At 57.3% G+C, this 21,013-nt stretch overlaps 9 protein-coding genes across 9 annotated transcripts; 7 read left to right on the top strand and 2 right to left on the bottom strand.

The window, feature by feature from the left end:
• Positions 1-153: 153 nt before the first annotated feature.
• Positions 154-1,227, top strand: DL89DRAFT_253863 (uncharacterized protein; the record flags this gene model as incomplete). The annotated part of the gene is made up of 1 exon (XM_040885216.1): positions 154-1,227. One exon carries the CDS (start codon positions 154-156, stop codon positions 1,225-1,227), a length of 1,074 nt encoding a protein of 357 aa, XP_040747171.1.
• Positions 1,228-1,809: 582 nt separating this feature from the next.
• Positions 1,810-2,784, top strand: DL89DRAFT_253864 (uncharacterized protein; the record flags this gene model as incomplete). Its single annotated transcript, XM_040885217.1, has 1 exon — positions 1,810-2,784. The coding sequence occupies one exon, from the start codon at positions 1,810-1,812 to the stop codon at positions 2,782-2,784; it is 975 nt and encodes a 324-aa protein (XP_040747172.1).
• Positions 2,785-2,888: 104 nt separating this feature from the next.
• On the bottom strand, positions 2,889-5,707 carry DL89DRAFT_263965 (uncharacterized protein). Its single transcript, XM_040886045.1, has 11 exons — positions 5,446-5,707; positions 5,273-5,330; positions 5,033-5,247; positions 4,839-4,980; positions 4,508-4,807; positions 4,322-4,438; positions 3,916-4,262; positions 3,752-3,824; positions 3,397-3,711; positions 3,181-3,368; positions 2,889-3,158 (listed from the first exon to the last, which is right to left on the bottom strand). The coding sequence occupies exons 1-11, from the start codon at positions 5,643-5,645 to the stop codon at positions 3,095-3,097; spliced, it is 2,019 nt and encodes a 672-aa protein (XP_040747173.1). The 5' UTR covers positions 5,646-5,707; the 3' UTR covers positions 2,889-3,094.
• A 41-nt stretch (positions 5,708-5,748) lies between these two features.
• Positions 5,749-7,169, top strand: DL89DRAFT_289634 (uncharacterized protein; the record flags this gene model as incomplete). The annotated part of the gene is made up of 2 exons (XM_040889982.1): positions 5,749-5,779; positions 5,926-7,169. 2 exons carry the CDS (start codon positions 5,749-5,751, stop codon positions 7,167-7,169), a joined length of 1,275 nt encoding a protein of 424 aa, XP_040747174.1.
• Positions 7,170-7,673: 504 nt separating this feature from the next.
• Positions 7,674-11,000, top strand: DL89DRAFT_289635 (kinesin-domain-containing protein; the record flags this gene model as incomplete). The annotated part of the gene is made up of 10 exons (XM_040889983.1): positions 7,674-7,796; positions 7,898-7,997; positions 8,183-8,358; positions 8,445-9,095; positions 9,142-9,404; positions 9,448-9,525; positions 9,563-9,946; positions 9,972-10,371; positions 10,403-10,870; positions 10,899-11,000. 10 exons carry the CDS (start codon positions 7,674-7,676, stop codon positions 10,998-11,000), a joined length of 2,745 nt encoding a protein of 914 aa, XP_040747175.1.
• A 437-nt stretch (positions 11,001-11,437) lies between these two features.
• DL89DRAFT_263967 (cobW-domain-containing protein) lies at positions 11,438-12,532 on the top strand (the record flags this gene model as incomplete). The annotated part of the gene is made up of 3 exons (XM_040886046.1): positions 11,438-11,760; positions 11,820-11,929; positions 11,985-12,532. 3 exons carry the CDS (start codon positions 11,438-11,440, stop codon positions 12,530-12,532), a joined length of 981 nt encoding a protein of 326 aa, XP_040747176.1.
• A 27-nt stretch (positions 12,533-12,559) lies between these two features.
• DL89DRAFT_289637 (Zn-dependent exopeptidase) lies at positions 12,560-14,133 on the bottom strand (the record flags this gene model as incomplete). The annotated part of the gene is made up of 5 exons (XM_040889984.1): positions 12,560-12,581; positions 12,614-13,275; positions 13,319-13,537; positions 13,572-13,682; positions 13,720-14,133. 5 exons carry the CDS (start codon positions 14,131-14,133, stop codon positions 12,560-12,562), a joined length of 1,428 nt encoding a protein of 475 aa, XP_040747177.1.
• A 754-nt stretch (positions 14,134-14,887) lies between these two features.
• DL89DRAFT_253870 (uncharacterized protein) lies at positions 14,888-17,886 on the top strand (the record flags this gene model as incomplete). Its single annotated transcript, XM_040885218.1, has 3 exons — positions 14,888-14,977; positions 15,030-16,175; positions 16,219-17,886. The coding sequence occupies 3 exons, from the start codon at positions 14,888-14,890 to the stop codon at positions 17,884-17,886; spliced, it is 2,904 nt and encodes a 967-aa protein (XP_040747178.1).
• Positions 17,887-18,496: 610 nt separating this feature from the next.
• On the top strand, positions 18,497-20,335 carry DL89DRAFT_263969 (MFS general substrate transporter). The gene has a single exon (XM_040886047.1). The coding sequence runs from the start codon at positions 18,534-18,536 to the stop codon at positions 20,274-20,276; it is 1,743 nt and encodes a 580-aa protein (XP_040747179.1). The 5' UTR covers positions 18,497-18,533; the 3' UTR covers positions 20,277-20,335.
• Positions 20,336-21,013: the final 678 nt, after the last annotated feature.

Raw genomic sequence — 21,013 nt, forward strand, 5'->3', positions numbered from 1 at the left:
ACCGTCGGACTTGTCAACAACAACAACACCATAGCAGATACCTTTTTGGAGAGGGATTATCTCTGTTTTTATTCGCTTCTCAGAGGATAACGAGACACAGCTTCCTTTTTCCTCTCACACACAGCCTTCCAACCATACAGATATAACACGGATATGCTGTCAACGAACAATATTCTAGAATCACACGTGCACCCTCACCACTGCTTTGCCCCAGCATCGGCGTCCATGCAGCAGCAGCAGCAGCAGCCGACAAGGGCCACGGCAGCCAGCAACCCGTCGGCGTTTGGGCAGCGGATGCACGCCGTCAATGCCTCGGCGAATGGGGGTGCACCAGCGCTGGCCACCACGCTCGACTCCGCCCTTGCGCACACGCACCCGAATAATACTGCTTACGATGCGGCGACTGCCTCGGCATTTGCGATGGCAGCGGCCACAGTAGCAGCAGCAGTGAGCGCTGCGCCATCGCTGCACCACTACCACCCGCCGGCCACAGCCGGTATGCCACTGGGTGCGCCGATTGTGCCAGCAGATAATGTCGCTTTTGGTGGCGATGCGAACAATTCCATCGGCATGCTGGGCCGGACCGCTGCCCAGCCCGGCGGTCATATGCCCCACCCGATAGCTGCTCCGCGGCCTGTCTCCGCGCAGCAGCTGGCGCCGCCGGCCTGGATGCTGGCTGCGCTGCCGCTCGAGGTTCTGCTGGGTCTGGCTGCGCCCACGTACAAGCAGAAGATAATCAACGATGTGTTTTTCACGCAGGAGGAGCGGCACGAGTCGCCGCAGCTGACGCCCGTAAGCGAAGTCGAGGATACCCGCGACAAGCTGCTGGCGCCCGAGGACGACTCGTCGGACGACGACGACATGACCACTGGTCTCGATCTGTCGGCGGACCTGGCGATGTTTGCCGACCCGCGCGAGGCGGCAGCCCGTGGTGTGTGGGCAGCGGCGGAGGAAATCGACACTGTTTGTGCGAGCACCCGCCAGCCCTCGCCCACACCGACTGTTACATCTGACCGCGATCATGCAGCCCTGGTCAGTTCCACAGTTGAGCTCGCTGATGATGCTGGTGTCTGCCAAGGCCCACTCGTCGCCGCTCTCCGCCCACGTTGCACAGTCAAAGTCACAGTACTTGAGGTAAGCTCTCTTTTGCGCTGCTGTTTCACGCCATTCCCTTCCCCTCACCACTCTGCCAGCGTTCCCGGAGAGAGGAGATCGTCCAATCCCTAATGGCATCGGGTTGGTCACTTCGCATGCTCCCACATTTCACCTCATGCTGGTTTCGGCCTGTGCGAGATTTGCCCTCCAGAGCGACCCTTTCCTGCCGGTTTCGGGTCGTCCGGAGACTTTAGGGCGATCTGCAATTTGTCGCCGAGTGTCATGACGCACGTTGCCAGCCGACATTCCTGTCCCTCCCCTCTCTCTGGACACTCGCAGCCGCCCGCTGGGGAGGAGACCTCTGGCCATTCTTGTCCTTCTGCGTGCTTTGTCACTCGCGCAAGATAGTAGCACGCAGTAAGAGACGTGGGTGGGATGCGTCCAATTTCATGCCGTTGTTCCTTTTTTCCTTTCACAACGAGCCCATTCTGTGCTGCACTCTTGCAGGCCTCTTTTTTCTGGGCTCAGCCTTATGCACGATTGTTGCATTGGCTTCGAGTGCGATTGGCACGAACCGGCACAACCGAGAGCGCAGACGCTATCCGTTTTTTCCAGGACTGGCTTCTCTATGAAGCTGCTGCCTGCTGCCCGTATGCCTACTGCAAACTTATTTGTGGGGATCTACCGTACATTTGCCTTCTGGCTTCTTATTCGATGCTGCATTTTCTCTTTCCCCTCTCCCTTTGCAAATGCCTCCAGACTGGCCTCGCGTTGTTTGACAGTGAAGCGCGCGCATGCCTGCACTTTTCAGGCTCCCGCGCCTGGAATTGCTCGCGCTTGTCCAACGCCAGAGTGGAAAAATGCACCCCCTCCCCATCCCCCTTCCGGCTAGAGAAGATCTCGCTAATGCAATTATTCCCATTTGTTATTTATAGCCCGGCTGACACTGAGACGGCGTCACTGAGCGGAGAATCATGTGTTGACTCGACTGCCCCTGAGCCCGCCGCGGTCCGCGCAAGCCTGCGCCCGACGGTATTCGAAGAGATGACCCACAGCGGAATCGACTGGTGCCGGTACTGCGGGACAACCGAGGGCATCAACTGGCGCCCGGGGCCCTGGGGCAAGCGCACGCTGTGCAACAAGCACGGGTGCGACTACAAGGGCTACGGCTTTGCCTCCAAGATGCCGCGCCTGAACCTCCGCAACTTCGCCGAGGAGGCTGTCGAGGAGCGTCTGCGGCCCGTGCTGCAGACCTTCTGCCAGGTGTGCCAGAAGGACTTTTCCGAGCACGACAACGTCCTGATGCACTGTGACGGCTGCCACCGCGCCTACCACCAGGAGTGCCACCCGGAGGGCATCGCCGACGAGTGCGTGCGCTTCGACAAGCGCTGGTACTGCGAGCCGACGTGCATCGACAACGTGCGGCGCAAGAAGATCCTGGTCGAGCTGCCCAAGTGCCGGCTGCCGTACATGTGCTCGCCAAGAAACAACGCCCACAGCGACAGCGCCAAGAACGGGACCCATCAGACCACCCCGAGGACCACACGGAAACGCAAGGCGTCTGCCCAGCGCGACAGTGGGTCGTCGGACGCGCCAAAGGCCGCCGCCACCTCGCGAAGCAACAAGGTGCGCAAATCGTCGAGAGTCACTCGCCCGTCAAAGCGTCTAACCTCTGACTACGCCGAGTAGACCAAAAAAACCCCCCCCAACGCCCTACTTCATCACCACCACCACAAACAGCCACCACCCACCCCATCACTCTTGACTTATGTACGTTGTAAATAAGATTCCTTCTTCATTTCCATGTTGCACCGCACTCAAAACGCCTCCGCCGGAGCCTTGCATCTTCTAAATGCAGCCTAATTGCTCCCCCGGCCTCGCCTGGCCCGACTGTGCATTCAGATAAGCATCGATTTCTCACCGATGACTCCGAGTTCACATGCACTGGCCACCAAGCCACACTTCTCAATTATGTCATGTATTGGGTACCTGCAGCTGCTCACAGCACCAGGCTCTCAAACTCCTCCAGCAGCGGCGTCCGCCCCTCAACCGCGACCAACCCGCTGGCCGCCATTCAGCTCCCACACCAGCGGCAGCATAAACCCTGTCCACTCCCTCTCGGGAGCCACCCTGGCCACGCCTGCAACCCGCACTTCCTCAGCAGCAAGCTGACTGCCGGGCGCCTCTTTCCCGACGACCGACTGGATGACACCCAAGATGTCCTTGGCCAGCGGATTGCTCAATGACGAAATCCGTGCATGGAAATACGCAACCTCTGACTCGTAGCTGCGCCGCATACACGCCGACGACGCCCCGGTCATCGCCGCGACCCGTCGAACTGACGAGCTCGCGCGCCTGCAGAAGACAGTAGATGAACTGCGCGTTGTTGCTGTACGCCAGCCGGCAAAACAGTGCCAGCAGCGCACCCAATGTCTGCTCGTACACCTCCAGCTCCTGCCTTTCCTCGCCCACCAGCATGCTGCCCATTCCAGAGAGCCGCGCGCTGCGCCTATGGATCATTTCAAACAGCTTCACCAGCTTCTGCGCCACTGCAGTTGGCGTCTCAGTCGCACCATTCAGCACGTTGATTAGGATCGCCAGGACCTGCGCATGCACCTGTGCGATCTTTCAGCAGCATCAGGTTCAGCTGGAACACACGCAGCGCCTCAGCGACTATGCACTGCGAGAGCGGCTGTCGCCGCATTGGGTGCGGGATTTGCTGGCCAGAACTCCACGGTCGTGCGCTGGAGCTGCTCAACAAATCGCATGTCTTCTGTAAATAGTTCCAGAATGTCGAGCCAAAGATACAGGTGCACGTACGGCACTGTGTCCAGCGCCAATGCCGCCGGCACGCCTTGCCGGAGCTTCGCTCCAGGCGACGGCAGCGTTGCACCTATTGCTACCGCCAGTGCTTGCTGGCGTGCTACTAGCCCTGTGTGCCTCCACCATCGTGCTGTGCTGGCTCTGTTTGTGTATGTCAATATGGTGGTTGGCGCCTGCTTCTGTGCAGAGTATCCTGATTTCTCGCCCTTCGACACCGAGTGCTTGCGTTGGTGGTGGCCTGAGCTGGTACTTGCTGGCTGCACATGCGACGACGCTGCAGGAATCGGCAGTGCTGTTGCAGCTGCAATGCGCTTCAGCAGCGGTATAATCAATGTGATCTGGATCTGTCCGCGCCAGTACGTAGGTACGGAATGCCTCATTGCGGGCCACCAGAATCTGGCACCAGCACTGCCCACTCGACGCTCTGGATCTCCTCAACTGCCTTCTCAAACAGCCTGCGGAACGACACCTTGCAGTCCACCGAGCGGCCTTCAGGTGCATCCACTGCCCTTTCAAGCGCCTTGCAAGAATGGGTTCCCCGCGTCCCTGCCTGGCTGGACCACCAGCCAGCAGCAGCAGCATCAGCGACAGCTTGCTCCAGGCTCTTGGTCTGCACCGCATACTGGCGCGCAAAGAAATACGAGTACGCGCTTGATACGAGGCTGTGGCCGGTTGGTACCGGCGGCGGATCACCCACGTACAGCAGCAATGCATCAACAATGTCCTCCGCCGGCGTCCTGCCAATGTTGAATGCCGTCGATGATCCGACATTCATGAGCAGCTCGTCAATCAGCATATTGCTGGCGTCAGCCACGCCCTCAGCGTATACCTGAGATGCAAAAATATCTGACAGCATGGCCAGCAGTTCCTGGTGGAATGCATATGCTGTCTGCGACCCCCCGAAGGTCAAGTTTGGCCACTGCCAATACCACATAGTGTAGCACCTGTTGGTGCAGTGGCCGTGTGTCGGCTAGCACTTGTCTGAACGCGTGTGACCGCACCTCGCCATCCTCCAGCGCGGCATACTTGTCCATGATCAGATCCACAGTGCCTGCCGACACGCTGCGGTCAGCCAGAGCCTTAGCGCATCCTGCCGCTGGTCAGCGCCAGACACATGCCCTTAAAAACCAGCCGCAAGACAAACTGCAAATTGCGCAGCACCGGGCTGACATCGCCCAGGAAGTCCAATGTGCGCAGGCAACGCATATGCACCAGAAAATGCAGCATCGCCCAGTGCAGATTCCCCGTCAGTGCATTGTTGTCTGCCAGCTGTCGTGCAATGTATTTGGCATATCTGTCTGTCTCGCCCCACTGCTCGCGTGTCTGAACCTCAGGCACGTTTGATCCTCGCCACTTCGTCGTTCCAGATAGACAGGCTCTCCAGCCCAAACGCATGCGCCGAGCAGAATCTACTCAGGAACCCTGTCAGCGTGTCATCCCAGCCGGTTGGTGCGATGCACTACCGCTGGTGATCTGCTAGCCGGTCCGCCCGCTTGGAGCGCTCGAAAATGGTCTGTGGTGCGCGACGTGGTCAGCGGCGCTGGGTTCCCTGTTGCCGATGATATCAGGTGCACAGTGGGCTTGTATTGGGCCCTGGAGATTGCGTCGCCTGCCAGCGATGCGGGCTGGCCCTCGACTTGCTCGGGCATCCGCACTGACGTCGGCACCTGGAGGGGACCGACCACGATGTGCGGCTGTGGCCGTTTGCGCGTTGGCGTGTTTGTCATTGTAATGTAAGAATACAGATTGCGCGGCGAAAGGGAAGTGTGAAAAGTAGATACAGAAAAAGAGGTTAGCTGGCGGTAGCGAAAAGGAAAGCCTGGTCTGCACATGGCGGCAGGCAGGCAGGCAGAAGCAACCGGTTCTGTGATGTGGCATGTTTCGTGGCCATAAAAATCAGATTGGCCGCAGGACCTATTTCTGGGAGCACAGTGGGACCGCCGGCACCTTTTCTACTGGATCCGCCTTTTCTCCGTTTCGCTCCATCGATCATTTTGCACCTTGTAGACAGCAAATGGGCCACACCGAGCAATTCGCAGCCGACCAAGGAAGAGCCACTGGCCGGACTCCTCGATCTTGGGGGTTTAGCACTCGAGCAGGATTCCCCTAGCGACTCGACAGCGAGCAAGTCGCGCCAAGGCGACGGGCTCACACGGCGCGAACGCAACGAGCAGTACAAGCTGACAAAGAAGCGCACCGAGGCATATGCGACTCTGCAGCGCATGGAGAAGATCTGCGACCTGTCCACGGTGTTTGACCAGAGGCCGCGCAAAACCATGTGCATAGTCAACATTGGCTTCGGGGCCGTCGGCGGAGCCACAGTGGCAGAGCTCGAGGCGGTGTTTAGCGAATTCGAGGGATTCGAGCGCGTTGTGATGAAGCTAGGCAAGCCGTACAGTTTTGTGACATTCCGCAGCGGCGAGAACGCGCAAGCTGCACACGAGGTCTTGCATGAGAGGATGTGCGAGCCGCTTGGGAAGATCCTGTTCCTGGAGTACCTGACTCACCGCAACTTTGCATACCTGGCAGACCGCGTGTCTCCCGACGACACAGAGAGTGAACTGCTGGATGCATCCCGGGGGCTGCACTACTTTGACGACTTCATCACAGAGCAGGAGGAGAAGGATATCATGGAGCACATCCGGATAGACGAGGAAGCGGAAATTGCCCGCAACAACGGCAGCGACAAGTGGACGCAGGTCCAGGAGCGCTACGTCAAGCACTACGGCCACTCATTCGACTATCACACCAAGCATGTCGGGTCGGACTCTCTGACGGCCTCAACAGAGCTGCCGCCGTGGATGCAGCCATTTATCGACCGGATCCGGACCAAGCTGCCCGGCTACCCAGGGACCCCGAACCAGCTGACGATCCAGCGGTACCCGCCTGGCTCCGGCATCGCCTTCCACACTGATAGCCATACGGCGTTCACCGACATGATTGTGATTCTGTCGATGGGCTCGCCGGTGCAGATGGACTTCCGCAAGCCAGCCAGCCACGACTCGTTGGTTACGATTGACCTGGAGCCGCGCAGTCTGGTGGTGATGACCGGCGAGGCACGGTACGGCTGGGAGCACGCGATTCGGATGCGGCGCTCAGATCTGGTCGACGGCAGGGTGCGGGAGCGGTGCGAGCGCTGGTCGATTACCATCCGAACAATCAACGAGCAGATGACGTGCAATTGTGCGTTCTCGGCGCTGTGCGATACCAACTCGCAGATGGTGCAGAGGCTCCGGCGAGAGCGAGTCTGAGTTGCTGCCAGGCGGACATGCAGGCCTGCTGGTTTGGCCGGGCAATTTCTTAATTGATTCCCTCGAGTTCTAAATGCGAAAGCTTGTGTTTCAGCCAGAAAAATGATTTGCTGGACTGTCCGGCAAATCCACCCGCATTTGTTGGTGTTTTTTGTTTCATGGGCAGAGCTCGTTCGGCCCACCGATTCAGCGAAAACATCGAGCAATACAAATCCTGCTCCAGCTCGAAACCTCCTCACAATCGCTTTCTCCATCCTCTTGTCCTCTCTCTTTGCAACCTTCATTTTTACTTGTACATTTTTCGTGTATTCAGACCTGCAAGCCAAACTATTCTCCTTGGGAAAGAAAGGTTCTGGCACAAAGAATACCGCTGGTCCTGTTTCTTCCTTTTTTTTTTATTGCTCTTCAGTTATAAATTTACCTTCAAGTGAGCGTTCTCCGCCGATTCCACTCCTATATTTCAGTGTCTGTTTCTGGTCTACACAAGCGGCCGAGTTGTAAGCCATGTCGCAGCAGGACAATAATATCAAGGTTATTGCCCGCTTCCGGCCTCCCAATGCGCTGGAGAAGAAGTCGGGCAGTACATCGGTCATTGAAATTGAAGATGAGTCCACCGTGGCCCTCAAGGTAAGCACAGGCAAAGCAAGGGGCGGGCATGCAGACTACGAGCACTCGACTGCTGGAATGCAACACAGCTGAAAGCATGCGCTTTTGTGTTTTGGGTGTAGTGCGAGGAGCATACGGGCAGCTTCGCCTTTGACAAGGTGTTTGGGTCGGACACAACGCAGTCGCAGATTTACAACTACGCGATTAGCGACACGCTCGAAGGTAAGCTGATGGTTTCCTTTCCACAGTCCGGGCACACAACTTCCGGGTTCACACATGCACGCGTGATAGTATGCATGAAATAGTTGCCTGGCAGTGAGAATGGGAAGAAAAAAGATATTCGGCTTGTTTTTGCTGCGCCTCTATTGTACGCAATCCCGCTGACCCCATTCCCCTGCACTCCATAGACATCTTCAACGGATACAACGGCACGGTCTTCTGCTATGGCCAGACTGGCTCCGGAAAGACGTTCACAATGATGGGCGCGGATATTGACAACGACGATCTCAAAGGTATCATCCCACGTATTGTGGAGGGGATCTTCGCCAAGATCATCGAGTCGCCGCCGACCGTCGAGTACATGGTCAAGGCCTCGTACATGGAGATTTATATGGAGCGGATCCGCGATCTGCTGCGCCCGGAGGACACCAATCCTGCCCTGTGCATGAGGACAAGACCAACGGCGTCTATGTCAAGGGCCTGATGGAGGTGTTTGTCAGCAGCATCGACGAGGTGTACCAGGTTATGCGGCAGGGAAGCAAGAACCGCGTGGTGGCATACACCAACATGAACGCCGAGAGTTCGCGCAGTCACAGCATCTTCCAGATCTCGATCGAGCAGAAGGACACGGTCAGCGGCAAGACTAAGATGGGCCGGCTGTTCCTCGTCGATCTGGCTGGCTCGGAGAAGGTCGGCAAGACCGGAGCCACCGGGCAGACGCTTGAGGAGGCCAAGAAGATCAACAAGTCGCTCTCGGCGCTCGGCATGGTCATCAACGCGCTGACTGACGGCAAATCGTCGCATATTCCTTACCGCGACTCGAAGCTGACGCGTATCCTGCAGGAGTCCCTGGGAGGTAACTCGCGCACAACGCTGATTATCAACTGCTCGCCCATGTCGTTCAATGCAGCCGAAACAGTGAGCACGCTGCGGTTCGGTATGCGGGCCAAGTCGATCAAGAACAAGGCCAAGATCAACCAGGAGTTCAGCCCGGCAGAGCTCAAGGCCATGCTCAAGAAGGCGCGCTCGCAGGCGGTTTCGTTCCAGACGTACATTTCGGCGCTCGAGGGCGAAGTCAAAATCTGGCGTACCGGCGGCTCGGTCGATGCCGAGAACTACGCGACATGGGAGCGGATCGCATGGCAAGGACGCCAAGGCTTTGCCGGCGGCCCCGCAGCGCACCCACACTGCTGGCGGGCGTGGCACCGGAGCGTCGACCCCGCGGTCGGCTGCGCGGCACTCTGTCAGCGCCGGGGTGGGCAATAGTGCGATGCCGCTGAGCCCTACCCCAACCGCTACGCGTGTGGGCTCACCGACGCCTACGCTGCAGCTCAACGACTCGCTGCTGTCGGAGCTCGGCTCGCGGTCCGGCTCGCCCACCACGGTGATGAGCGAGGACGAGCGCGAGGAGTTTTTGCGGCGCGAGAACGAGCTCAACGATGCGCTGACGGAGAAGGAACACAGCCTGCAAGGATACGCGCAAGGAGAACGAGACCATGCGCGAGCAGCTCGATTTCCTGAAGAGCGAGACGTCAGACATGGGGTCGCGCAACGAGGAGCTGGCGAAGGGAAGCAGCACAGCTGAAGCTGGAGCTCGACAAGGTGTCGTTCAGCCAGAAGGAGGCCGAGATCACCGTCGACAGCCTCACCGAGGCCAACAATGAGCTCACGGAGCAGCTCAACAAGGTGCGCGAGGAGATCGAGAAGCTCAAGGTGCAGGCCGACCAGGAGGTCAGCGCCGCCGACAAGGAGAAGCTGCGCGAGGCCCGTGTTGCAGCCATGATCAACGACATGGACTCGGCCAAGGCCATTTCGCGGCACGAGGCAGGCATGGGCGACCTGCTGCGGGCGCTGGTGGAGGCCGGCGACGACGACAGCAAGAAGGTCGAGCTGCTGACCAAGATGCGCAAGGACGTCGATGAGATGAACGACCTGCTGCAGGAGCGCGAGCGGTACATCGAGGAGCTGCTGGCCAAGAACAGGCGATCTGGCGCACCAGTGCGAGGACACCGACGGCAAGTACGAGCGCCTGCTGACTGACTACGAGGAGATGATCGAGCAGTCGATTGCGGCTGAAGAGCAGCAGAACAGCCGCGACACCGAGACCATCAACGAGCTGAAGCAGAAGCTGGAAGCCCACTACACCAACAAACTCAACACGCAGAAGGCGCAGCTTGAGTCGACGCTCAGCGACCTGCAGCGGCGCCACGAGGAAGTGGCCAAGCTCAATGCGTCGATCCGCGAGATGCGCTCGGAGAACCGTGACCTGCTGGCCCGGGTCGAGGCGCTGGCCGAAGAGAAGACCAAGGCCGAGACTGCTCTTGCTAGCGCCCAGAAGACGGGCAGCAGCGCCATTGGCGTTGCCGACTCGTCGTCCGTGGCAGCCACCGGAGCACGCAATGCTGAAGGAGCGCGAGATGCAGGCCATGCGGCGCGACATGGCGCAGCGCATCCTCGAGTACGACACCATGCGCAAGTCGCTGATGCGCGATGTGCAGAACCGCTGCGAGAAGATCATCGAGCTGGAGATGGCGCTCGACGAGTCGCGGGAGCAGGTGTCGCAGCTGAGCCACAAGCTGGGCAACATGTCGCAGCCCCAGCGCATGTCGCTGCTGGAGAAGAACGTGGCCGAGCTGACCGCCATGCAGAAGCGCCTGGTTGAGCAGAACGCCGAGCTGAAGAAGCGGGATGCGCTGGCCGAGCGCAAGCTCGATGCCCGGCAAACCCGCATCAAGTGCCTGGAGGAGCATCTCGAGAGCACCAACAGGCAGGCCGAGGCCTGGAAGCGCAAGACGGAGGAGCTCAAGAACCTTCTGTCGCTTGAGGCTAGCCGGCCTGCCGCCAATGCCGCCAAGCAGCCGTCTGCGCCTGGATCCGTGCTGCGCTTCACAGCGCATTGTGAAGCCCATGCGCGGCGGAGGCGGCTCCCAGCAGCCCGCCGCGGTCGAGGAGAAGGTCAGCACTGGCCGGACCTCGGGCGGGTTCTTCAGCTGGGGCGGCAACTAAGCCAGCATCGCACATGCTTTCCACACAATGTTCTGGGTTTTGGAGCCACCTGTTTTTCCATAAATGTCCATCCACGTCTACATGTAAATGCAGGAGATGGTAGTATACGTGATGGCCTTGAACAGCCCACTGGCGCTTTCTCCGGGCGCCCATGCGCCATGTTCCTGTAGCACTGCCTCGGTGCTTCGTTCGGACATTGCGTCCGTCAGATATCTCTCACTCCCTAACGATTTGTTTCCGATTCTCATACACCATAAACCTTAGGCCGTGTGCTACGAGGCCATATGATATATATTGGGGAGCGGAGCGGAGCGAGGAGCAAAGGACACCGCAACTCATTCCACGCATCGCTCATATACAGACACCACGATGGACGACGAAATCCCCGAGCTGATCGAAGAGCCCACTGCACCCGCGACCCCGCAGCCTGCCTCGCCATGGCCACCAGCGACCCGAACAAGATCGTGCCAGCAACGATTCTGACCGGCTACCTGGGGTCGGGCAAGACCACACTGCTAAACTACATTCTGCAGGCCGAGCACGGCAAGCGCATCGCCGTGATCATGAACGAGTTCGGCGACTCGCAGGGCATCGACCAGGCGTTCACGACGGTGACCGACGAGGGCGCAATGGTCGACGAGTGGCTGGATCTGAAGAACGGCTGTCTGTGCTGCACGGTCAAGGACAAGGGCCTGAAGGCGATCGAGTCGCTGATGGAGCGCAAGGGCAAGTTCGACTACATCCTGCTCGAGACCTACTGGTCTGGCGGATCCGGGCCGCATCGCCACAATGCTGTGGGCGAAACGAGGATCTGGGCAGCGATATCCGCCTGGACGGAATCGTGACGCTGGTCGATGCGAAGAACTTTGACAAGGAGCTGAACGAGCCTGCGCCAGAGGGCGAGACCATGAACGAGTGCCAGAAGCAAGGTGGCATTTGCCGACCGCATTATTCTGAACAAGACCGATCTCGCCGACGACGCAGCGCTGGCGCGGATCGAACAGACGATTGGCGAGATCAACTCGGAGGCAGATATCCGCCGGTCGCAGTTCGCGGGTGTGCCGCTCGACTATGTGCTGAACATCAACGCATACAGCAGCGTCACAACCAAGCACGCTGCCGATACTGAGCATGGCCACCACCACCATGTCGATTCGCGCATCGGCACCGTGGCCATGGCCGCACCGGCTCTGGTGCAATGGGAGATTGTCGACGAGTGGATCCAGGAGCTGCTGTGGGATGCACGTATTCCCGGCACTAGCGGCGCTGCCGATGGCATGCCGGCAACAGAAGTTCTGCGGCTCAAGGCGCTGCTGGGCGCCAAGGACTACATTCCGGTCGGCGGAGAGACCAAGCTGGAAAGCGCTACAGTAGTAGTGCAGGGCGTGCGCGAAATGTACGACTCATTCTCCGTGCCTGCACACTCTGACGACGGACTGCTGAAGCTGGTTGTGATTGGGCGCAACGTTGACGAAGACAAGCTGCGCTCGTCATGGGCCCAGCTACTGGCAAAGGCGACAGTTTCAGTCTAGAACGGCGTTTATAATAACATCTAGTTGCTAAAAGGCGTGCCAAGGAATTCTCGGAGGTGCGGTGTGCTGGACAGGGTCGACACGGCATACATGGCGGCCTTGGACATCTGGTCCAACCCCCGGACGTTGATGTTGAGGACGCCGTCGCAGTCGCGGTGGTAGCACGTGTCCAGCGGAGCGTTGGCCATGCCGCCATGCTCGCGGCGCTCCTGAATGGTCTTGAGCTCACCCGCGCCTGTCAGCACGCCGCCTGCAGGAATGCCGTTGTCGACGAATGGCAGGAAATCCGACCCGGCCAGCATATCGGTGACCTGGAACGGGTACTGGTGCCGCACAAAATAGTCCTCAAACACACGCTGGATGCGCTGCGAGCCCATGCGGGCATTGCTGGGCGCATCAGTGCCGTTATGCACAAGCGCAATGTAGTTGGGCGACCCGAGCATGTCAAAGTTCAGGTCAAGTGCGATCTGGCTCCATGTGACTCCGCCGACAGTCTCGCTGTCGGTCCACCGGTTCTTCCACCCCTGCGCCAGCACGCGCGCGAAATGGCGCGATCCCAGCAGCCCGTCCTCCTCGGCGCCCCACCAAGCAAACACCAGGCGGTTGTGCGGGCGGTAGTTGAGGGCAGTCAGAGTGAGCTGGATCTCGAGCGTCGACGCCGATCCAGAGCCATTGTCGTTGATGCCGGGGCCGGCGGCCACAGAGTCCAGGTGGGAGCCGACCAGGACCGTGCTGTCAGGGGTCTCCATGGCGGCCAACACAGATCACATTGAATGTCTTGACGACATCGATGCGGGTGTCGGTGAAGACATCCAGGCGCACGCCCTTGAGGCTCTCGAGCACCTGTCCCACTGAGTGAGTCACCGAGAGCACCGGCACAGTCATCAGCGGGTCTCCCTCCTTCCAGTCGGAAATACGCACACGCGCCCTCGACGGCGTCGGATACCGAGACGAGCGAATGAACACCACAGCGCTTGCGCCGAGCTGCTCCAGCAAGAATGCCGACTCGAAGATCCGTGCACTTGCCATGCGGGTGGACCAGCACTATACGCCCCTCAACGTCCCCAATTGTGCTGGCCGTGCACCCGTCGTCAACCACCGCCACCTTTGCGTTCTTGATATCGGCACCCTGCCCGCCATAGCGCATGACCTGGAAGTCCGTCTCGAAGATAAAGTCGACGTTCGACCGGGCCAGACGCCCGGAGCACCGGCGCCTTGTTGACCGTCCACACCGGCGACATGAAGTGCTGGACGTGCACGTCGCAGCTGCCGTGCTGCTGCAGCTGGTCGATGACGTACTGGGCGCTGGCCGCGTGGCCGTTGGTGACCGAGCGCGAGTTGTTGTGCGCCTCGGCGATCTCTAGGAACTTGCTGAGGTGGTTGCGGATGCGCGTGGTGCTCAGGGCGTACTCGTGCGGGTGCCCGTCGGGGTCGGACGTGGGCAGGGTGCCGTACACCCAGATTCCCAGCCCGGTGCCCACCAGCAGCAGCAGCGTCAGAAGCGAGACCACGTCGCGGCTGCGCGAATGCCACCAGCTCCGGACAGTGCGCGGCCGGCCGCGCGGGGACTGTGGAAGGAATGGCGAACTCTCGTGGGCCATGGTTGAGGATAGCTACAATAGTACTAGATGGTTGCTGTAGAAGAGACTAGTGTGAGAAGCAAAAGATAGGAGATAAAATTAAAGCTGTTTGGAGCCAAGCTGGCAAGTGGTCGCAGCGGCGCTCTTATTTTTCGATCGCCAACTGCCACTTGACCGCGCAGTGTTTGTGCGGCACATCTATTTTCCACCCTCCTTGCCTGAACCCACAAGCTTATTTGGCTACACCACGCCAGCCCCTGTGCGCTGTGCAGCTGGGCTTGCCCGCATTCACCAGCCCCGGACCCTTCCTTTTTGCCCTTCGCACAGACACTGTTTTTAAGCACCGATGGACCAGCTCAAGCCCAGCGACTTCACGCTCCTGCCGCAATGCGCCGAACTGCTGGATATCTGCGTCGACACCAGCGAGCGCCGCGCCGAGCTGGCACGCAAGATGGAGGCCATCACTCTGCACATGAACCGTCTGCGTGAGACCGTTGCGTCACTGCCGGGAATCAGCATCTCGCAGAGCGACCAGAAGAAGGTGCTGGCCGAGTGCCAGGCTGAGCTGGAAGAGCAGGTCAACGAGCTGACAGAGTTTGGCAAGTAGGGCTGGCCGAGCCCGGCTTTCCAGTAAACCCGGCCCAGCACTTTTCACCACTTTTTTCTTCAAAGGCGCCGATTGCGTAGCTCATTTCGGTGTTGTAATTTTCTCTTTTTCTTCGTTTCCTCAGCCTTTTATTAATTTTGCTCACTCGCCCTGTCATAATCCCACACAATGTCTTTGCTCGACGACTATGCCGAATACGAATCGGGCGCTAACCACCAGCAGCAGCAGCTGGCACATTCAGATTTCGACAGCGAGGACGTGGCTGCAGACCCTTCTGGCGACTGACGGCTACGTAACAACGACGCTCGAGGATGCGCCGATTTTCTCGCTGGATAGAGTCCAGTTCCAGGTTCCGAACCAGGTAATCGCCATGGCAGTTGCCAACGACATGCTTGTGCTGGTCATCGAAGGTGCCCGTATCATGCGTATCGACCTGCAGGAAGCACACAACATCCGCGAGTTTGAGATCCCAGTGAAGCCAACCGACCTCAAGGCATGCAGCGCGTTCCTAGACCCCACTGGCCGCCATCTGCTGATATCGACGCCGCAGGGCGAGAACTTTTACCACTACGAGGACTGGGAGGCGGCCAAGCCGCTTAGCCGCTTCAAGAACATGGAGGTGACGGCAGTGGCATGGAACCACATGGCGACGACCAACGGAGACTCGACGAAGCGCATTCTGCTGGGGACCCACGACGGCCGGATATACGAGTCCGAACTGCGGCCTGGTAGTGACGCAAAGGCAAAGCGCAGCGAGATTCCGCTGAAGCTGGCCGGCAATGTACCTGTGCGCGAGCGCATTACAGGTATAGCCATGGTGTCGTTCCCAAAGCGCACAAAGCAGAACCTGGTCCTGGTATCGACTGGGACCCGCCTGTACCAGCTTGTTGGCGCTGCGGATACCGCGGCCAGCAGCGACAAGCTGTGCGCGTTCGAGGGACTGTTTACAGAGGGCTTCGCTAACCCAAACTTCCAAGAGATCCCTGGAATGCCCGGCCCTGGGTCCCTGGCTGTGTACCACAATGGAACCACAGCGACTGACTTCGCTTGGCTCACGTCTATGGGCGTGTTCTTTGGCAAGCTGGTGTTTGGAAGCCAGGAATCGGGCGACAGCGTCATTGAGAATGCATCGCTGCTGCCGTACCCTGCTTCTGCCGGCAACGAACAGCCATTGTCGCTAGAACTGACAGAATTCCACATCCTGCTGCAGTACAGCAACCAGATCCGCGCTCTCAACATGCTCAACTGCAAGCCCGCCTATGACCAGCCGGTGAACGACAACCTGCAGGGTATGGTGGTTGATTCCGCCAACAAGACATACTGGCTGTTCTCTCCCAACGACATCTACGAGATTGTGATTACTGACGAGGACCGGGATGTGTGGGAGATCTTTCTGGCGCGGCGGCAGTTTGACAGCGCCCTGAAGCGCTGTCACAACGACGCCCAGCGGGATCAGGTTTGGCGCGCACAGGCCGAGCACCTGTTCAAAAAGGAATGAGTACGTCGCTGCTGCCGAGTGCTATGCCAAGTCATCGATCGGCTTTGAGGAAGCCGTGCTCAAGTTCATCGACAAGAAGCAGAATGCTGCACTCAAGAGCTACTTGCTGTCCAAGCTCGACACCTTGCGTCGCCAGGACCAGACCCAGACCACACTCTTGGTGATGTGGCTGATCGACATATATCTGGGAATGCTCAGCGCTATCGATGCCAAGCTGAACGCGGCCAGGGCCAATGCTGGTGCCAGCGGTGCGTCGCAGGAGCAGCATATGGTGGTAGATGAGTTTGAGGGCGAGCATGCCACGACGCAGGAGGAGCTGTACTCGCTTGTCGAGCGCTACAAGAACGCCGTTGACCCCCACACCGCATATCAGCTAGCCGAAAGCCACGGGCAACGCGAATTCTGGCTACACTATGCCTCCCTGCGTGGCGATTACGAGCGGGTGGTTGAATACTGGATGGAGAAGGAGGAGTTCATACGTGCACTGCAGGTGCTTGGCCACTACGGCACGCCTGAGATGCTGTACCACTATGCGCCGGTGCTGATGAGCACCCAGCCCGAGGCCCTGGTTGATATCCTGATGCGCCAGCCGAACCTGACCCCGAGCAAGCTGATTCCGGCACTGATGAAGTACCAGCCTGGCCGCAGCGGCCCTACCAACCAGGCATTGCGCTACCTGCATTTCTGCACACAGCGGCAAATGTGCCGTGACCCCACAGTATACAACTACTACCTGACACTGCTGGTACACGAGTCGACGTCAAGCGACGAGTCCGAACTGATGGCATTCTTGACCACATACGGCAAGGAAATGCTGTATGATCCCGACTATGCTCTACGCATGTGCAAGCGATTCGGACGGATTCAGAGCTGCGTCCACCTTTACAGTCTTTTAAAGCTGCATGAAGACGCCGTCGATCTGGCACTGGAGCATGGGGACATTGAACTGGCGCAAATACACGCCGAGCGACCCGAGGGCGACGACAAACTATGCAAGCGTCTATGGCTCAAGATCGCCCAGCACGTCATTAAGGCCAACACCTCTGCTGCCGATGTCATGGAGCTTGTGCACCGGTCGAACCGTCTGGGCGTCGAGGACATTCTGCCGTTCTTCCCCGATTTCACCCGCGTCGATGATTTCAAAGAGGATATCTGCACAGCACTCGAGGACTACGAGACACAGATCCAGGACCTGCGGAGCGAGATGGATGAGTCCACCCGTACGGCCGAAAACATGCAGCGCAATATGCAAGGACTGAAGCACAGGTTCGCGATCCTGAACGCCGAAGAAGCTTGCCAGCTCTGCGACCAGCCGCTGTGGCTGCGCCAGTTCTACGCGTTCCCATGCCAGCATGCCTGCCACGCCGACTGCTTGACGCGCAAGATTGTCAGCACCTGCAACCGGGTTCAGCGGCGCCGAATCCACGAGCTGCAAAGCCAGAGCGTCGAGATCATGAAGCAACGGCGGCAGCTGCGGTTGGCGCCATTGACAGGCAAGCAGACGGGCGAGTCTGATGAGGCGCTGGAGGCGCAGGGCAGGAGGGTGCGCAAGCAGCTGGATACGCTGGTAGCTGGGGAGTGTGTGCTATGCGGAGAGGTCATGATCAAGTCAGTTGCCGAGCCGTTTGTCACAAGCGATCTTGCTGCGGATGAGTCGTGGACTATATGATATGGCTGCTATGCTGCAATATGGTGTCTTTCGAGTATCTTGTGGCTTTAGTATGGACAGCGCATTTTTTATTCACGCTTGCTGCAAGTGAAGGATTCCTTTTAATGTCAACTTTTGTCATTAAGCATGTTGAGCCTAGCATACTCCACCAGAAAACTATTGAATAAACCAATGTCGTTTTTAATCACGACAAGCTTGTATTTTGTACATCATTTTGACGTACACGTTGGCTAAGGATCAGGGGTTAAACCCAACCTCTAGCACTTGTGCAGTGCACCCTCGATACTTAGGACAGGTATTGTTTGAAGATCAACCAGCGCCACACAACGCCATACATGCTGGTTGCGTGAAAATGCTTTTTTCGCTTGCCCAGCCAACACACTTTGTAGCCGGATCCTGTGTAAGAATGTTGCTCGTTACTCGAAGACACTTTATATGAATAGGTAGAGTGTGTGCTTGTACATATCATCTGTTTGGCGGAGATTGCTCGGCCTCAAAAAATGCATTGAAGGTGCGAGCGAGGCGTGGGATATGGTTGCTCATGATATAGTACCTAAACATACCGTGTACATGTGTATTAAAACAGGAGGCAATGTGGCACTTAGCCCTACTCACCTTCACTCTACAAGTTTATTCTAGGAGCTATAATGTCTATAATCAAGACCGAGACCGACACTGCTCTCGACGAGACCCTCACTGTGCAGAATTCGGGTGCCATGCCAGCCGTGGCAGATATCAATGAGCAGCCTATTTCCGAGAAAGCGCTTGAGGCTGGCGCAGGGGCAGAAGCACCCTCCAATGGAGTAACTAGCAACGGCCCTGGAGCTGGTGATGAGGCGGAAAATGCCGATTTGGCGTCGTATACGCTTTCCAAGAGACAACAAATTGGCTCTCTTGTAAGCATGTGTATGCTTACATTCATTGCTTCATTGGATGCAACTATCATGGCCAGCATTTACGTGCCGATTGCGAGTGATTTCGGTGCGCTGGGCCAGGCTGTCTGGATTCTCACCACGTACATGCTATCGTCGACGATTGTACAGGCGATTATCGGCAAAATCAGCGACATTCTTGGCCGCGTTGAGACCACTCAAGCTAGCATCATAATGTTTATACTTGGCTCCATTCTCTGCGGGGCATCGCAGTCGATGAACATGCTCATCGCCAGCCGCACAATCCAAGGAGTCGGTGGCGGAGGGATACTGGGACTGACAGTGGTTCTGTTGGGTGATATTTTCAGCGAGCGCGAACGTGGAAAATACATGGGTGCGCTTTCATCAGTGTTTGGGCTTGCCGTCGTAATCGGACCGGTGATGGGTGGCGGCATCGTCGAGCACGCTTCATGGCGAATCGTGTTCTGGATCAATATTCCGATATGCGTCATTGCAATGGCCCTGATCTTCTTCACGCTCAAGCTGCCAAAGACCAAGGGAACGCTCAGGGAGAAGGTCCAGCGTGTTGACTTTATTGGCTGCGCGCTATTTACCATTGGAATGGTTCCTATTTTGCTCGGGCTTTCCTGGGGTGGCCAACAGTACGAGTGGACATCGGCGCAGGTCCTGGCGTGTCTCATTTGCGGATTTGTCGTACTGCTTGTGTTTGGATACGTCGAGTACCATTATGCTGTCGAGCCGATTGTCCCTGTCCGTCTCTTCCGAAGCCTCAATGTCCTTGCGGCACTAGTAGCAGCCCTTACCTTGGGTGCAAACTTATTTGGAACGTCGAATATCATTCCTATCTGGGAACTCGCGATCAAGCATGCGTCAACTATGTCGGGTGGATTGCATCTCCTCCCTATTGCACTAGGGATTGTATTTGCTTCGCCTCTGTGCGGCATCTATATGGCCAGGTCAGGTCGATTCCTCCTACCGATCCGTTTTGGAGCAATCCTTACTGTGACTGGCCTGTCTTTGCTTCTGCGGTACAAAGTGGGCACTGGCTTTGGGGAAAGGATTGGATATCTGTTTTTATCTGGTCTTGGCTTTGGTTTCATATCTCAGCCAGCCATGGTTGTCTGTCAAGCTAGCGTTGCTGGCAAGCATATGGCTTCAGTGACAACATCATTTTCCTTTTTGCGGACTCTGGGTGGGATCCTCGCTACCAGCATTATGAATTCGATTCTGAACAGCCGCATCAAGACAGGTATCACCGGCTTGGTGAACGAGTTCCCTTCGCATGCGTCAGATATAGCCTCTACTCTCGCCGACCAGCGCAACATATACAGCGATATTATTCCTCAAGACATTCAGTCAAGAATCATCCATCTTTGGGCTGACAGCATGCACAGTGCGTTTTACGTATTTGTTGCTATCGGCGGGATCGCCTTCGTATCCTGCTTTGCGATTAGGCATGTTGAACTTGGCAAGGAGCGCAAGAAAACAATTGAGTAACCAGTCAAATAGTAACAATCGCTTTTTGCGCAGTAAAACGATTTCTTACAAAAGGCAACTACTATATCGCTGACCACATGGTGATTAGGGCTGCCATCCGAACTCAATGTGCAGCTAGAGAAGAGCCTATTCCTATTGCGGCAGCGTTACGTAACTGCGAGATGGATTCTTGAAGAAATAGCTTTACCAAGCCATTTTCTATCCTTGGTGTTGTGTCTGCTGCTGCTACACATCCCAGTTTGGAAACCGTAGTCCCGGATTGCATGTAGAATCATTTCATTAAGGGGACAATTGTTGTTATCTGTAGATACAGTGCACCGGAGTAATTATATACTGTTTTTCCAGTGTAAACTCAAATGACACAAGCAAAATCTATCCATGGAGTATATATGCCATCATGTCTAGCTTGGCCTAGCCGTAGCATGTGATTGACATTATCAGTGGAAAACTAAAAGGCGGATAATATCTCGACCTTCACAGGATATATTGGGTTGATTCTCCGTCTGGGTCATACCATGTTGCGCCTGGGTCGTTCAAATAAGACTGAGGGAATGGTTTGGGGGCTATGAGTCTGCCACTGATATCCGACACCATGATCGAACCCCCTTTTTGAGAATTACATGTCTTGTCGCTTTCATTTCTGGTATTTTTGCCTTGTGTTGTTGGCGAGTATCCCTGCTGTGCAATCTCCATCTCACTTTCCATCATGGAGTACTGCCGTTCTCCTTGCCCTGAGT

This window comes from Linderina pennispora (genome assembly GCF_002104995.1).
Source record: "Linderina pennispora strain ATCC 12442 chromosome Unknown DL89scaffold_1, whole genome shotgun sequence".
NCBI lineage: Eukaryota > Fungi > Kickxellomycota > Kickxellomycetes > Kickxellales > Kickxellaceae > Linderina > Linderina pennispora.